The sequence below is a fragment of the Diospyros lotus genome, chromosome 13 (assembly GCF_014633365.1).
Source record: "Diospyros lotus cultivar Yz01 chromosome 13, ASM1463336v1, whole genome shotgun sequence".
In the NCBI taxonomy this organism is placed as follows: Eukaryota; Viridiplantae; Streptophyta; class Magnoliopsida; order Ericales; family Ebenaceae; genus Diospyros; species Diospyros lotus.
Window position 1 is genome coordinate 18,978,370 of NC_068350.1, and position 18,434 is coordinate 18,996,803.

At 39.0% G+C, this 18,434-nt stretch overlaps 1 protein-coding gene across 3 annotated transcripts in view; it reads right to left on the reverse strand.

The window, feature by feature from the left end:
* The window catches only part of LOC127787870 (protein DETOXIFICATION 44, chloroplastic), a 32,972-nt gene extending 14,748 nt beyond the window's left edge, over window positions 1–18,224 (reverse strand). Inside the window, exons 1-5 of one of the 3 annotated variants that reach the window (XR_008020262.1) lie at window positions 17,791–18,224; window positions 17,584–17,705; window positions 2,004–2,162; window positions 1,738–1,880; window positions 90–225 (exon numbers count right to left, since the gene is read on the reverse strand). Coding sequence is in view for 2 of the 3 variants with exons in the window: in XM_052315931.1 (XP_052171891.1) it covers window positions 90–225; window positions 1,738–1,880; window positions 2,004–2,162; window positions 17,584–17,705; window positions 17,791–18,185 (955 nt within the window). In the remaining variant the exon portion in view is untranslated. The remainder of the gene's footprint in view (window positions 1–89; window positions 226–1,737; window positions 1,881–2,003; window positions 2,163–17,583; window positions 17,706–17,790) is intronic. The other 2 variants (XM_052315932.1, XM_052315931.1) reach the window with 2 other exon arrangements.
* Between the last annotated feature and the right edge of the window lie 210 nt (window positions 18,225–18,434).

Genomic DNA, 18,434 nt, shown 5'->3' on the forward strand with positions numbered 1-18,434 from the left:
TGTTAGGATATAAAGAACAATGTAGAAGGATGTAAATTATGGTACAGGGACACACAAACAAGTAGATATTAACATGCTGTGATACTTGCCAACTGCATATAGAGGTGTCTTTGTATCTTTAAATCCCCGAAAAGTGCCTTGTGCTGCAAGTGCTAATACAATTGGTGGAGCACCAAAAGCCCGCAGGGTAAGGAATTGCTCAGCTGGTACACGCATTGGTGAGTCCTATCATGCAATAAGACTCAGTGAACAAAAATGTATACAATCTTTAACCATTACAAGTCATACAGCATAGCAATTCCACATCCAGAACAGTAGAAGTTATGGTGGAACTTGTTATATGGGAAAATTTACTCTGGGACTCCATGCCTTCAAATTGCTAATACATTTCTATGTGCATATCTGATCTTAAACCCTATGCACACAAACTTCTGCAAAGGATATAAATTCCCATTCCAGATGACAGTATTACAAGGTTATCATACTACTAGTCACAAACTTAATTATCATGCAGTCTTTAACTACAAATCACTTTTGTGTTGATGACTAAAGCAAAATATCCAGCTGGCTTTTGACATCACCAGATGTACTAGCATATTACTTGCGAAGGTGTAACTTAATTACTTTACTTCATACAATATCATCTACAGTGCCTGCCAACTAAATGCATATATCTAAAACTCTTCCACATAACTTCACACAATAAGTCTCCATAATTTTATGATGTGTATTTCTACCTTGCATTACAATATTTATGATAAGGACTAACAACACCAACTAACTTTCATTGCATGAATTGATTCAGTTTCGCTCCTGGTTGTCTCAGTTTTGGATGGAAAAACTGAAAACTGACTGTTGGTTCAGTTTTGGTTGTAACTCAAACCCCTTAAATTATGTCTGGACATAGTTACTAATTAGGAATTTAAAGATTATTCATACAATTTCTAGAACTCTATTGCTTTACCGTGCTCAAATTAGGGAGAGAAACGTTATTCAGAACTTAGAAGTCCTGATCATCTAACATAATATTTCTTAGAAGTAAAACATCAAATGGGCACCCCAGAAAACTGAGAAGTACAGGGCATGTTCAGTTGTAGAAAAGATTTTCTGTTTTCCAACTCCAATTTTCTATTGAATAATTGAATCTCCCTTTAGAAGATAGAAAACTTAGTTTTCTAATATTTCAACCTTATACTATGAATTAGAAAACATCCTTTTAATGTTTTCTAAATTTTCTGAAAATGAATGCTATGATTTTTTGAAACATAAACTGTTAGGACATCTTTAGTTATAAAATTAGAGTTGAAACTAAAAAATGTTCTCTGAAACAGAATGGGACCACAATATCCCTACAAAATGTTTGCATTAATATGGAACACTTGATAGGGACACTTGTGGAAAAGTACGTATCCATCAACAGGGACAACAAAAGTCAAAAATCAAGAGAGTCTGAACAAGATAGAATCATGGATGCATTGGCAGTCCATCTGGCTTAAGATTAATGAACCGTTTCTAAAGGTATTGTGTAGGAAACTCAAACTAGCTGGGACTTCACTTACAAAATTCAAGAAGAAAAACCATTGGACATATGAGAGAAAAGAACACAAAAGTCCTTGGAATTTTTTATATAAAGTTAACATCAAGGATAAACAGAAAATCTCATGATAGTTGGAAGATGGAGAGATAGAGCAGTCGCCTCTTGATTATGAAATCTCTAACTAGCTATATAAGACGTACAGCAGGTATACCCATGGTATTCATTAAGAAACCGGACCCAAGAGAAAGTGCTACAGTCTCTGCAATGCCAAGGCCAGCAGCTAGAGCCAAGGAAGTTGACACTGAAGGAAAAAGCATCTTGCCCTGGTTTCCAGCCACATCATCTCAACAGGCAGAAACCAAACCAAAAATCTCATTAGAAGATGAAAGAAGATAAGTCAACAAATATATTCTTGGAAACAAAAGAATGGAAATTCAATCACAATTGCTACTGCATTGATATGTACCTTGGTTAATTATATTAGACACATCATCATTCATGGCAACTGACGCCTGCTCTTCAGCAACAAAGGATGTTGTGATGTTGAGCAAAGGAACATTAAATAATTTTGATATCAGATTGAAAACTGAAATGGATACACCTACGGCAGCCAATTCAACTGATCCTGTGCAACAATGGATACGATAGTAAGAAGCTCAATTAAACTCCATGGGTATTACACCAGAAAAACATCCAAATTTGCATATACAAGTTAAGACACAACGTATTCATACACAATGGCAGAACTAAAACTATGCTTTTAAAGAATACAATAACATTTTAGCTATTATATATCTAGCTAAAGTATAATCCAAAATTAATATGCTATACAAGTCTGGTTTTATGTTAGGCAATACAATTTAAACAAGAAAAGAAAATATTTTCAACAATAATGCAACCCAACAGCTAGTGGCAATGCAAAAAGTTTTTTAAGGCTAATAATTTCAATACCATCTCCTAAATCATTCATTATTAATAAAGGATACAGTTTTTTATTACTAATACCAGAAATAAATCTTAATTTTATTGATTAGCTAGCAAGATAGATGTATAATCTTTCCAGCTATGGTTTCTTAACTAATTAGGTAGATATATCAGATTTTATCAAATAAGTTATTTAGAGTTTTTGATTGGATAAAGTTAGGTTACTCTTTCCCTATAAATACCCTAATTTGAGCATCTGAAAGAACCATATGAAGATTTCAAAGAAGTATGCAGAAGTGCAATACTAGGCATCTGATGGCAGATTTTCATGTGCTTAACAATTTGTTCCAAGGTAATCAACTATGCATCCTGTTAACATCCTAGTGAGAAAAGCTCCTCCAAGATTTTTACAAGGTTAAGTGAGCACTTGGGAAGAGACAAAACTGTGCAATACATGAGGAGAGGTATTTTTAGCCTCACCTAAAGCAGGATGCTGTTTATTTTGTGTAAAACTGCTATACTTGCCAAGTTGCCAAAGGCCAAGCACAAAGCACTGAACTTTAAATACCATCCTAAGTTGACACTATCTGATATGCCTTGTCAATGGATTTTGTTCTGGAATTCCCTTGTGTTGAGCCAACTTGCATTATTTAAATGATTAAAGGCCTGTAATTTAAATATTTTGATGATTAACAAAACTTGTGAAAACAATTGAAAATTTTACAACTATGTCCGAGCAGTGTTATTAAAGGTGTGCCTAGGAGCAAGGCACACCCTAGGCGCCTGAAAGCATTCCAGGCGGGCACAAACCAAAAGGCACGCCTCAGGTGCGCCTCAGCCCAAGGCACCTTAGGCAAAGGCACGCGCCTTGGGCTTTTTAGCTGTTTTTCAAGGTTTTTATTTCACTGTTTGTTACTTTATTTAATTTTCCACTATTTAGGGTTTAAATTTATTGCTTCAATTACAAATTTGATAATAAGTAAAACGGATACTACTTCAAATGTTCCAATTGAATTTGAACTAGATGAAGATGGATAGGGAGAATTGAACAAATTCAAGGCATGCAATAACAAAATGCAACATTAAGTCACCAAAACAAAGAAAGTTGCAAATTCAAGTCTAGTATATTACCTACCAAAAAAATGTATGAAACTATCATCACACTTCTAAACCATAGAAATCATCCAACAAGAGGAGTAGATGATGTGGAAGAAGATATTAGACATGATGCTTCTAATGATGAAAATATAGAAATGCTTGATCTTGATGATGAGGATGATTTTTAGATTATTTAAAATGCATAATTAGTTAATCTTGATTAAGATTTAAGACCTATAATTTTTTTTAAGATTTAATTTAAGTTGATTTAAATATTTTTTAGATTATATCTTTTGGCATTTTTATTGTTCTTTTCATTAGTATATGTTAAATTTTTTAATTTCCTTTATAACATATGTTGAGAATCCCACATCGCCTCCACAAGGGAGACCTGGGCTATATATAAGGAGGATGATCTCTCCACTTGTTAAACTAGCTTTTCAAGTTGGAGTTCTACCTCTAACTTCTCACATGGTATCAGAGTTAACCCTTGGCTATCGTGGTCATGGACCAGTACCTTATCCGATCACCTGGGCATGTATCAGTTACTGGAGAAGTTTCGGCGTGGGGGGAGTGTTGAGAATTCCACATCGCCTCCACAAGGGAGACCTGGGCTATATATAAGGAGGATGATCCCTCCACCTGTTAAGCTAGCTTTTCAGGTTGGAGTTCTACCTCTAACTTCTCACAGCATACTTGTAAATATGTCATTAGGAGTTATGACTTATTTTTCAAGTAGAATATATATATATATATATATTTTTAGTAAGCATGCTCCTAGTTTTATTAGACGCGCGCCTCGCCTTGCGCCTTGCGAGTCAGGCTCCAACACCCTTTTACGCCTTAGTGTGCCTTGAGCTTTTAATAACACTATGTCCGAGTACATTCGAAGCCTCAAAATCATGGAAACAAGAAAAAGGCATTACCTTTTTCAGACCTGGCTCCTACAATCGACTATCAGAGAGCACAACCAAGGTTTTTGGCTCAGTGGTAATGCACAGCCAAGTCACCATGGAACTTTGCGTGACAGCCGATCCACAATCAAGCCACAGCTAAGCCACAACTGATGTTTCTGGTTCTGGAAAACTGTTAAATATTTAAAAGCTTTGAAAGTTGCCCACAGTTGATGTTTCTGAGGTACTGTTTTCAGGTCGGATTTAAAATGCTGGCAAACAATGCCAAAGTCGACTCAGGCATGGCAGCTATTTTCTGCATGCTCAATTTCTGTTGCAGGTGTCATTTTCATGCATTTAATGCAGTTCTAGCTGTTGGGGACAAAGGATTGGAGGCTTTGGACTATAAATAAAGCTCCAAAACATCAAGAACAAACTACTGATGCCACATTAAAGGCGTACACTCCCAAGATACTCTCAAAAGCATTCAAGTCAAAGTTCCAATGAAATAAGAAGCAACCAGGATAATGAAAGATATTCAAGTTCCGTTGTGGTAAAGCTTTGAGAATTAGCACTGTAAAGTATTTATGCCATTCATATTGTTGCTGTGGACAATATTTTTTATATCTTCTATAAAAACATTTATTGAGTTGTTGGCTTCTTAGAGCATAAGCAGGTGATTGCATCTAAGTTTATGAGGTGAACTTGTGGGAAAAACCTCAGTAGATATGCTGACAGAGGAAGACAAGGTTTATTTTCCTTGTAGAAGGCTAGGCTATCATTGTTTGTTGTCGAGTAAGATCACAATAAAGAAATCTCATAGTGGCACCAAAAATATAAAACAAGATTGATTGGAAAATATTAAAAGTTGAAAATTTATTAAAATTTAAATAGGCTCAATTCAAAGCCCCCCCCCCCCCCCCCCCCCCCCCCCCCAAAAAAAAAAAAAAAAAAAAAACCATAAATTACAAGTCTAGGCTAATATTAGAGATTAGTTGGGAGATTGATTTATCTCTCACATATACTAGGCCAAATATAGCCTATGCTCGAAGTGTGGTAAGTCAGTATATGCATGACCCTCGGGACTCCCATCTAGAAGCTGTTCTTCGTATTTTAAGGTATTTAAAAGTTGCATCAAGAAAGGGAATATTCTTCTCTAAGCATGATCACCTAAAAATAGAAGTTTTTACAAATGTGAATTGGGCTAGATCTCTCGATGATAGGAGATCTACTCTTGGTTATTGCACATTTCTAGGTGAGAATTTGGTTATTTGGAGGAGTAAGAATACAGACTGTAGTAGCACGGTTAAGTGCAGAGGCAAAGCATAAAACTATGCCACAAGGTTTTGTAAGTTACTATGGCTTTGGAAATTAATGGAAGAATTGTGATTGTCAGAAGGGAAATGTCTACCCTTATTTTCTAATAACAAGGCTGCGATTAGTATAACTCACAACCTAGTTTAACATGACCAAACAAAACATATTGAGATTGACCGACATTGCATCAAAGAGAAAATAACAAATGGAATTTTGGATGTTTCCCATGTGATCTTATAGAATCAACTAGTGGATGTTTTCACTAAGGGACTTGGTAGTAGATCGTTCCATCCTCAGGTTTGCAAGTTGGGCATGTGTGGTATCTATGCACCACCTCGAGGGGGAGAGTTGACCAGTGTTAGATAGAGTAATTTTAGGAGTAATCATGGTGTATAGTATCCATTATTAGTGCCTAATTATTAGGCCTGATTTCTAGCCTATTATTCTTTTAAGATAGTTTCCTATCTCAAATTTAACATGTATATATATGGGCTTGTAATATTTCAATATATAAAAAATAGAAGTTTTTTTCTCTTTTCAGTTCTTACCAACAAATTAGCTATACTCCTACACTATCAACTATATGTCAAGTAAGTGTGCTTTTTGTCAAGAAAGTATTGAGTACTTGGGTCACATTGTCTCTGAAAGGGGGGTGGAACCTTATCCAAAGAAAATTGAAGCTATGGTACCATGGCCAACCCCCAACAAACTTGAAACAGCTGAGGGGTTTCCTGGGCCTCACAGTCACAGGTTATTGCAGGAAATTTATAAGGGGTTATGCCATGATAGCAGCCCCTCTCACTCGCCTGCTTTAAAAAGGAGCTTGGTCATGGGGACCAGAGGCAGAAAAGACCTTTCAAGAGCTAAAAACCTGCATGAATAAGGCCCCATTGTTAGCCCTTCCAGATTTTACCAAACCCTTCATCCTTGAAACTGATGCCTCCAATGTGGGAGTTGAGGTTGTGCTGGTACAGGACAGGCATCCTCTAGCTTATTTAAGTACAAAACTACCCACCCAGTTGCAGCAAGCCTCTACCTATGGAAAGGAACTCTTTGTCATTGTCCAAGCTGTGCAAAAATGGATATAATATCTGCTGGGAGCTACTTTTACTATCTGTATAGATCATAAAAGTTAAGGGAGCTCATGACTCAAGTGATACAGACCCAGAGCAACTGCACTATATCAGTAAGCTATGTGGGTATGACTAGACCATTACATGCAAACCTGGTAGTACAAACTTGGTTGCAGATGCCTTTGTCTAGACAGGAAAGCTCAAATGGTGAGGAAGGAGAGTAGGCCACCTGTCAAGCCATGCTTATGGTCCTATCAGACCTGTTGTAGCTCTACTCCAAAAATTTAAAGAGGAGAACCAAACTAGTTAAGAACTTAAAGGATTGTATCACAAACGACAGCAAGGAGAGCTTCCATCTGACCTTTACAAAGAGCACAAGGGTTTACTTTGTTACAGAGGCAGAATGGTACTTAGTTCAAACTCTCCACTAAAGGACCAAATCCTGCAGGAATTTCATGATTCACCTATTGGAGGTCATGCTGGGGTCTCCAGAACTCACAAGAGAGTGACATCTAGCTTCTACTAGCCTAATCTAAGGAAGGATGTCCGGAATTATGTGCAATGCCCCTTCTACTTTCAGGAATAGTTCTTCCAGTGATGTATTACTGCCTCTTCCAAATTGAATTAGCATTTCTTGTTGATCAACCTGCATCATCATATGGCTTCATAGACTTGCCTATTTCAACCGAAATTTTCCTAGATCTTGAACCTCATCATTCTAACCAAGTACAAGTTCCCGCTGCTCTTCTTTGAGACTTCCATTATTTTTTAGCTCGTCTCTTTACATGAACCGCATACCTACTGTGAAGCTTGTACTAAATGTCGTTCATAGGAAGCTCTGATTGATGAGTGAACTGCTTGACAAATCTCACACTTGAGAACTAGTTGATTTACCCCCTGACAAATCTGCAGTTAGATCTAAGTGGATTTATAAGACAAAGACCCGTGTAGATGGGTCTATTGAATGTTATAAAGACTGCCTTGTTGCTCAAGGTTACTCTCAGGAGTATGGTGCTGACAACGGGAAACTTTTGCTTTCACTGCTTGTTTAACATCTATATGATCATTAATTGTTTTTGATGCGGCCAGCCATTGCCAATTATTTCAAATGGAGGTCAAAAGGCCTTTTTTAGTAGTGAGTTGACTAAGAAAGTCTATATGAAAACACCTCCCTATTGTGACCACCCTCCTCACAAAAGGTCTGTACATTTCAACGTGCTCCCTATGGCCTTAAGTAGGCATCTTGTCCTTAGTTTACCAAATTCAGTGTTACCATTTCTCAATAGCATTTCTAACCAAGTTTATACAATCCACCTTGTTTATATGCAAAATTAGTTCTGGGACTATTCTCTTCTTATTTACATAGATGATATGATCATTACCAATAATGATCCTATTGGCATTCCCAATCTCCAGCACTTTCTTAGTCAGCAATTTGAGATGAAGGACCTGGGTCACCTTAGTTACTTTCTTGGGATTGAAATCACCTCAAACTCTGATGGTTACTATCTTTCACAAGCAAATATGCATCTAATTTTATCTGTCAAGCCAATTTAATTGATAAGATGGCTAATATTCCCCTATAAAGCTCAACTTGACCTCATTGATGAAGTTCCCCTTCTTATGTCACTCTTTACCAACAATTAGTTAGAAAATCTCAATTCCTTGATATTTCCTATGTTGTCCATTTAGTTAGTCAGTTGTTGCATGCACCTTGCTTTGCTCATTATGCTATGGTTCTTTGAATTTTGCACTATCTCAAGGGAACTCTCTTCATAGTCCATTTTTCATCACAATTATCCCTTGTTTTGCATCCTTACTCAGATGCAATTTGAGTTGAGATCCAACTAATTGACGTTCCTCTACAAGTTATTGTTTTTGAATTGGTTCTTATCTTATTTCTTGGTGAAGGAAGAAATAGACTGTTGTTTTTCACTCTACTACTGATTTGAGTGTCAAGCATTGTCATGATCCCAAGGATATAATAGTAATAGTAGTTTAATACAATTACTGCGATGTACTCTAGTATTGTTGTTTATATTGTACTTTTCAGTTAAAACTAAAACTGAAGGATAGAAAAGCATATAAATAGACTAAATAAGTTAGAGGATGGGCATTGTGGAATGATATCAAAATTCAAGTTCTTTCTCTCTCTACAATTCTCTCCTAAATTTCTCTCTATTTTTTCCTAAATCTTTCTCTCTGCTCTCTCTGTTCTTTCCATCCTTTGTAATGACTCATTTATTTATAAATTAATGTAAATTTGTGTGTAAGGAATTAAGTAGAAGAAGTTAAAATTAATGTATTTTTTGGTCGAGGGAGTTTTAGCAATTATTCAAAAATATTGGGATTTAAGTATATTTTCGAAAACTAGTGGTTGATCACCTTAAATATAAAATGTATGTAATATTAATCGAGGGAGCTTGTAGGCGAGATGGCACGCACACACAAGGAAGAATGGGAGGTTGTGGGACCAAACCCATGGTTGTGCAAGGGAAATGGCTGGTTTTTTAAACCCAACCAGGCACCAAAACGGTATCGTTTTAGGGCGCCAGATGGCGCCCATGCACACGGCCCAGCCATGCCACATAGGGCCTTGCGTGGCCTTGCTGCGTGCCATGCGGCTGCCAGCCACTACCACTCGTCGCCTTATGTAGCCATCACGCGTCCCAAGTTGCTTTTTGCTACCAGAATGGGTTGCCCTTATTGCCACGATGCTCTCACAACCTTCCTTCCTCCTAGCCTATATATATGTGATGGATGTTTGAGGAAAATGGAGAATTTTGGTGAGATTGGGAAGATTTTGGTGGCACAGGTAGGCTTAATTTTGTCAAGAAAAGGCTTGAGTTGTGATGTCAACAACCTTAGTACATTGCGAGGGTTAAGGAAAAATATCTAAGGCAAGTTCATGCTTCTTAACTTTCTATTTTGCAAGTTCTTCTCATTTTCTTGTAGTTTCCTTCACATTCCCTCTATCTTGCAAGCTCTTTAACACTCTATTGCCCTTACTTCTATGGTGCCTTGATTTTTTAAGTTTGGGATAAGTAAACCCTTGATTATGGAAAGATTGACTTGCAAATGGTCTATGTGGTTTTTCCGGTAACTTTTTCATGGTTCTCATTTATAGCTATTAAATCTCAAATAGGGTTTTGTATCACCCTATCTTCCTTTGGGAACGATGCTTTATTGAGGACATGCAAGGGTTGATGTTGTCTTGCATGGGTTTTGTTCTCTCATGTACGTTGCCTCGGGTAATCATATGTCAGTTATATATGATAAGTCATTATAATATGCATAGTTGTGATGACGCATAGAGCATGTACATGAAAAGGGTTTTAAATATGTAAAGGCTTCATGATGCGCGCAGCGGACGGGTTCCGCAGAATATATTAGTATAGAAAGCTTCAGCTCAAAGACGGACTTCGATCCCATGGTTTTGGACTTCGATCCCATGGTTATGGTTTTAAAAGATTGCACGTGAGAATGAATGCATGTTTCATCTTGTTATCATGTAGAGTGATGTAAAGAGGTGTGGCATGAGTGCCTTAAATGTCATTCATGATTCTATTTGCTTCTCGATACCCATGATCCTCATGCTCACTTTCTTCAAGTTATACTTGTTAGGCCTTGTGGTTCATATTTGTTTACATAATTCTAGGTAAGGGTAAGGCTAAAGAAGTGGGCGAGTCAAGTGACGTTGGAGCCGTAGCGTAGAAGTGTGTGCAGAGTTGTCTCAACCGGAAGGTCCTTGGGGGTGTTTTGAGATGTGTAATACTAAGTTACATTTTGTGTATAGGTTGTACCCTTGATGGGATATGGTGGGTATGTGACCCTAATGTGTTTATGTCTATGAGTAATGATGTATGAGTATGACTTCCGTTGTTAATAGCAAGGAATATGCACGACGCTTCTAATTGGGTTTTGTGTATGTGTCATTCTCTCTAACGGACCCTTCTTAGATTCCTTGAATGCGGGGTCTCCAGTGAAGGAGGCGTTATAATTTTCTGAGCTTGTCTAAAGGAGAAATTTAGGGGCGTTACATTTGTGGTATCAAAGCAAGGTTTGGGATGAGTCTTTGTACACATAGGAAGGTTGGGTAGAATTAAGGGTATTTCTAGCAAATAGATGTGAGACTAAATAAGAATTCGAATCTAAATATGTTAGTTGTGCAGAAAAATGAGTGCTCGTCAAGGAAGGCCATTGACCTAGAGCCAAGGCCATGGCCAACTTACACCCACACCGACACCTATGCCCGAGACTTCAGGAGAGTCTAATGGAGGGTTGCGACAAGAGATGAATGAGGTGCAAGAAGCTCTAGCAGGGATATGGAGGACAGTTGATATGCTTGCTGCCAACCAATTGAAGCATGATCAGGGGTAGGATCGAGTACAGTGGGAGGCCAAGAATAATAATGGTCAAGTCTCTAATCCAATGGTTCAAGGGATGGAGGGCAATGCTAGAGCCCAACTGTTAAAGAATTTTATGGCGTTTCGACCCCCTAAATTTTATGGCGTAGATGTTTTGGCCGCGGAAAATTGGATGTTATCTGTTGAAAAGCATCTTCGAACTATGGAATGCAATGATGCATAGAAAGTGCAATTTGCCACCTTCCTTTTGAGAGGGGATGCCAAAAGGTGGTGGGAAATAGCCCGACAGAGGTACATTGGCAGGGAACCATTATGGGCAGAGTTTCAAGAAGCGTTCAATGAGCAATTCTTCCCTGACTGGATTCGAGAGCAGGAGACATACGAGTTTATTGAGCTAGTGCAAGGAAGTAAGTCAGTGGCTCAGTATGAAACTAAGTTCATTTCCTTAGCTAGATTTGCCCCAAAATTGGTGTCAACTGAAGCGAAGAAAGCGGCGAAATTCCAGAGAGGTCTACGAGCTAACATCCGACATGCACTAGCTGGAGTAAGGATTCTAAATTACTCGACTGTGGTACAGAGAGCTTACGCCATTGAGCAAGACAAGACTAAACTCGGGAACGGACAGGGGGTGCAAAGAGGAATGGGTAATAAGAAGAGAAAATGGGAGGCACGTTTGACAAGTGGGATGATAAGAATTCCGCCATGTGGTAATTGTGGCAAGAGACATAAGGAACCCTGTCGTTTTGGTAGTGGAGTTTGCAATTTATGTAGACAGGCGAGGCATGTGCGAAGGGAATGTCCTTATAGTCAAGATAGGGAAATGACTAATGTAGAAGTGAAGTGCTTTCGATGTGGTTAGAAGGGGCACCAAGCAAATAATTGTCCACAACCGGCCCAGTCTCAGTATGAAGGGTAGAGATTCAGAGGACAGGGACCCCAGCTTAACCAGAGGCCAACAACACCTAGGGCACAAGGAGTAGTCTCACAGATGACGATGCCGTAAAGCCTTGTTACTGCAAATAGACCCTGTGTGCAGGGAAAGGTGTTCGCCTTGACGGTAGCAGACGCAGAGGAAGGGAATGAGATTATTCAATGTATTCTTTCTTTATATGGTGTCAATGTGCGAGTACTTTTTAATACTGGTTCTACTTATTCTTTTATTGCACCGCATGTTATATGTCATGTTCCCATCCCTAGAACTATATTGCCATATTACCTGGTTGTGTCTACACTTGGAGATGTGGTATTAATGGGTAGTGAGGTATTCCATAATTTTGAAATTAAGGTGTGTGACAAGGAATGCCCTGGCGACTTAGTGGTATTCATTTTGAGTTACCCCAGCAACCAGTTATTGTGTATAGGGGTATTAAGCCAATGAGTTCAATCCCAATAGTCTTGATAATGAAGGAAGAAAGGTTGGTAAGGCACAGTTGTGAGGCGTACCTTGTCTTTATAACTACGGATGGGAACAATAAGGCAAAATTATCGGAGCTTCCAGTAGTTTGTGAGTTTCCCGACATGTTCCCAGATGAATTATTGGGATCGCCACCTAGAAGAGAGGTCGAATTTTCTATTGATTTAATGTCAAGCACCCAACCCATTTTGAAAACTCCTTATAGAATGGCCTCGAATAAATTGAAGGAATTAAAGACTCAGATGCAAGAGTTGATTGATAAGGGGTTCATTCGTCCTAGTGCGTCACCATGGGGTGCTCTAGTATTGTTTGTATAGAAAAAAGATGGATCGATGAGGTTGTGTATCAATTATCGTTAGTTGAATCAAGTGGCAATAAAGAATAAATACACACTGCCACGTGTGGATGATTTACTAGATCAACTTCGGGGGGCATCGGTATTCTCAAAAATTGATTTGAAGTCTGATTATCATCAAGTGCGTGTTAGAGATGATGATGTGCAAAAAACAGCTTTCCGAACCTGCTACGGGCATTATGAGTTCGTGGTTATGTCATTCGAATTAACTAATGCCCCAACAGTTTTCATGGATCTAATGAATTGGATCTTTAAAGAGTATTTAGACTGTTTCGTAATTGTGTTCATTGATGACATTTTGATTTACTCACCAAGTCTAAAGGAGCACGAGGTCCATCTCAAACTAGTCATACAAAGACTTAGGGAAAAACATTTATATGTCAAACTCAACAAATGTGACTTTTGGTAGCGACGAGTGGGATTTTTGGGTCATGTATTCTCTAGTGAGGGTATTTCAGTTGACCCCAAGAAGGTCAAGGCAGTGGTTGATTGGCCAAGGCCTACGACAGTGACTAGGATTCGTAGTTTCCTTGGTTTGGCTGGCTATTACCGAAGATTTATAGAGGGCTTCACCCGTTTATCTGCTCCTATGACTAAATTGGCGCGGAAGGGGGTGAAGTTCGAGTGGGATGAGAAGTGTGAAACCAACTTTCAGGAATTGAAACAAAGACTGACTAACACCCCAGTGTTAGCTATCCCTATGAGTAGAGATAAATTTACCATATATAGTGATGCTTCTCATACAGGGTTGGGATGTGTGTTAATGCAGGATGGTTGCGTAAATGCCTATGCCTCGCGGCAATTGAAAAAACACGAAATGAACTACCCAACACATGATTTGAAATTAGCTGTCGTGGTGTTTTCACTGAAAATTTGGAGACATTACCTATATGGCGAAAAGGAAGACGTTACACGGACCATAAAAGCTTGTACCTCTTCTCTCAGAAGGAATTGAATATGAGGCAGCGTCGGTGGGTGGAGTTATTTAAGGACTATGATTGTGACATTCTATATCACCTAGGGAAGGCTAATGTGGTGGCTGATGCTTTGAGTCAACGGAGAGCGTCCATTGCAACTATAATGGTGCAAGAATGGTTAATGCTGGAACAGTTGAGTGGTTTCTATATCTCTCAATCTAAGGAAAGACCAATTGTGTTTTGCGGTTATATGAAGGTGCAATCAGAATTGGTTGAAGGGATTCAGGTCCAACAGTCTATTGATGAGAAGCTAGCCAAAGTTTTAGCCAACATGGAGAAATTCGAGGCCATAGGATACAATCAGAGGGTCGAAAGACTATTACTTTTTCAAGGGCGGATTTGTGTGCCAGAGAACAAAGAATTGAGACAAGAAATTCTAACTGAAGTTCTTAAAGCTCATTATACCATGCACCCAGGCATGACAAAAATGTATCAGAATCTATGACAACAATTTTGGTGGGATGGTATAAAGAGAGACGTGGCCAAGTTTGTCTCACAATGCCTAGTGTGCCAGCAAGTGAAAGTAGAGCACCAGAAGGCCGTTGGTTTGTTACACTCACGACCAATCCCAGAATGGAAGTGGGATCACATTGCATAGTTGTGATGAAGCATAGAGCATGTACATGAAAAGGGTTTTAAAATGTGTAAAGGCTTCATGATGCACGCGGCAAACAGGTTTCGCAGGATATATCCATAGAGAAAGCTTCGGCTCAATGATGAACTTCAGTCCCATGGTTATGGTTTTAAAAGATTGCATGTGAGCGTGAATGCATGTTTCATCTTGTTATCATGTAAAGTAATGTAAAGAGGTGTGGCATGAGTGCCTTAAATGTCATTCATGATTCTATTTGCTTCTCGATATCCATGATCCTCATGCTCACTTTCTTCCAGTTATACTTGCTAGGCCTTGTGGCTCATATTTGTTTGCATCATTCCAGGTAAGGCTAAGGCTAAGGCTAAGGCTAAAGAGGTGGGGCGAGTCAAGTGACGTTAGAGACGTGGGGTAGAAGTGTATACAGAGCTGTCTCAACAGGAAGGTCCTTGGGGGTGTTTTGAGATGTGTAATACTAAGTTACATTTTGTGTATAGGTTGTACCCATGATGGGATATGGTGGGTATGTTAACCTTAATGTGTTTATGCCTATGAATAATGGTGTATGAGTATGGCTTCTGTTGTTTATAGCAAGGAATATGCATGATACTTCTAATTGGGTTTTGCATATATGCCATCCTCTCTAACGGACCCCTCTCAAATTCCTCGAATGCGGGGTCTCCGGTTAAGGGGGCATTATAATTTTCTGAGTTTATCTGAAGGAGAAATTGAGAGAAATTTAAGGGCATTACATCCTTACTCTTTGATCTTTTGAATTCTATCTCCCTCGATTTCTTCCAATTTTCACTAAAAACACTAGGTCAAGGCTAGATCCTTGACATTTGGTATCAAAGCCAATTGATTCTCAGGAGGCTGTATCAGAGCCAATCAATTCTCAAGAGGCTATTTCAAAGCTGATTGATTCTTACGAGGCTATATTAGAGCTGATCAATTCTCAGAAGGTTGTATCAAAGCCGATCAAGCTCAGAAGGCTATTTTAGCAAGAGGTTTTAAAGCTGACGATTGTTTTAAAGCTGACGATTCTCAGTTGTTGATCTAGGCAATTCTTATCAGTTGATCCAAAGCAAAATTTTGGAAGGCGAGCAGAGGAGATGGCCGAAGGTACTCAAATGAAATAACTAGAGGTAAGATTGGATGCTATGGAGTTAGGATTGCGGCATACTCGAGAGGAGGTGAGTTGTGGCCGAGAGGAGAATGCGCTAACATCAACCGAAGGTTGGATGGAATTCTAAGGATGTTTTCTAAAATGCCTTAGGCTAGCCTACCGGTGGATTTTCCTCCAAGATCCACTTCAACTCCGGTTCTAGTAGGAGTTGGAAATCTTCCTCATGCTCTTGATCTAGAGGAAGCTGAGGAATGAACTGGATTTGAGCCAAAAATTCAAGTTAGAGGTTCCAATCCAATTCACCACCACACACCTATGCTGAGGCTAGAGATTCCGATTTTCAAAGGAGCTAAATTCAGGTGGAGGATCAAGCAGTGTGAGGTTGTTGAGAGTCAAAAGGTGAACCTAGCAACAACAGATCTCAATGATATGGCTAATGCCTTGTTCCAGGGATGGAGTAGGCTGAGGACTACTTTTAATTAGCTAGAATTTGTGGATGACTTTTGTGATAGATTTGGCAAGAGGTCAATGACAGATGTGATCGAAGAATTCAATAAATTGAAGCAAGAAGGTTCTGTCAAGGACTACCTGGTCAGATTCGAAGAATTGAAGTCGTTGATGTTCATTTCTCATTCGACTTTGAATGAGCCCTATTTTGTATCTAGTTTCATCAATGACCTAAATGATGAGTTGAGGCCAACAATGAAGATGATATAGCCTACTACTGTCAAGCAAGCTGCTGAGAAGGCTAGGCTATAAGAATTGGTGTTGGAAGCAATTTTCAGAAAGGACAAGATCCGAACAGAGATTCAACCTTTAATCAGTCAGTAGTCAAAAGGAAATTCTTAAACTGAAACATCAGGACTGAATCAAGGAAATCTGAATCCTAGGGTTTATACTAACCCTAATTCAGTCAAATCTCCTTCTATGGAGCAAAGGAGACAGTAGGATTGTACTATAGATGTGGTGAAAAATTTAGTCTAGGACACCAATGTAGAAGACAATTATTGCATATGGAAGGACTAGATGAAGAAAAAGAAGAAGAAGAGCAAGCAGGGATTGGATGAAGAAGTAGTGGCCAGTTGCTGAATTTCTTGCGGATAAGAAATTTTTTGAGGGGAGATTGTCACGACCCTAAGGATATGATAATAATAGTAGTTTAATGCAATTATTGCATTGTATTCTAGTGCTACTGTTCATATTGTACCTTTCAGTTAAAACTAAAACTGAAAGATAGAAAAGCCCATAAATAGGCAAAATCAATTAGAGGATGGGCACTGCAGAATGATATCAGAATTTAGGTTCTCTCTCTCTCTACAATTCTCTCCTAAATTTCTCTATGTTTTTTCCAATAACTTTCTCTTTGCTCTCTGTTCTTTCTGTCACTCTCTAATCTTTTGAATTCTCTCCCCTTTTCTATTCTATCTCCCTCGATTTCTTTCCAATTTTCACTGAAAAACCTAGGTCAAGGCTAGATCCCTGACATCACTTGTTGACACTGCTCTTTTGAACTCATGTGCCTATGCGGATTAGTGACTGATATGAGGGCTCCTCAATCCTCTGACTCTCTCCTTTACTATGAGAGTCAAAGTGCTATTAAAATTTGCTACCGGGATTGACTGTCATTCTGTTTGGCAACAAGCACGAGAAGGGACTTCTCACATTAGATTCATGCCTTTTTCTAAACAGCTTGCAAATATTTTTACCAAGTCTCATGCAGCTCATCATATCCATGAATTTATTTGCAAACTAAAAACTATTACTTGAGCACCACCTTGAGTTTGCTCATCATCTGATTGATTTTAATTAATTGTAATGGGAGACAAATTTTCCCACAATTTGCTGCCCTGATTTTATTAGAATACAAATCTATGACAAGAGCAACCAAAAATAAAAATCCAAATAGTTACCCAAATGGCCAACAAATGCCGTATCGACCAGTGAAGCAATCGGGTCGGCGGCAAGACCCAGCGCAGCCGGCAGTGCAATAGACAAAATCTCCAATCCTAGTTCATCAACCTTCAGCCCCTCTCTACAAAATCCATTAAACAGGAAACTTTTCGTGTTTATAACCTATTAAACCTGAAAACCAAAATTATAAATCCATTACTTCACACCTTAAGCGACGAAGAAGAAGAGAAAGGGAATTCAACGGCGATGAAACCGGGCCGGGGCTCGACTCCGGAGGCTTGACCCGGTCACTCGAGATTGGAGTGACGGGTTCCTGAACAGAGGGGTCGAGAGAAGTGGCAGAGCTCTTGCGCGGTGACGATTTGGGGACGGCCCGAAGACGAACGGAACAATTAGGGCTCTGAACGAGGATTGAAGGTGGCTTGTGAGGAGAGTTGGATGAGTAGAAAAAACACTGGAATGGATGGTGCATGGACTGTGTGCTGAAAAGGCGGTGTGAAGCTGAGAGTCCACTCGCCATTTTCAATCCTTGGGGAGAGATAACAGTAGACAGAAGATTTGCTGTGAAAGGAGGAGGAGGAGGAGGAGGAGAACTATACATTCATCGTTTTGGAGCAACCAAATTAACGGCCAAAATGGGGAGTTCTAAATAATATCTCCGTTTGTGGTAGATTGGGGTACTGTACGTTATGTTAGTACCACCTGCCGTGTACTACCTAGCCTTCGTTTGTTGACCTGTTTTAGTCCACTTCTGAGGGAATTTAGAAAAATAGGACTTTTGGTACTAAACTTTGGGAAAATAGGAAACTTTTAAAATTTTTGCAAGATTAGGACTTTTAAAAATTAATTA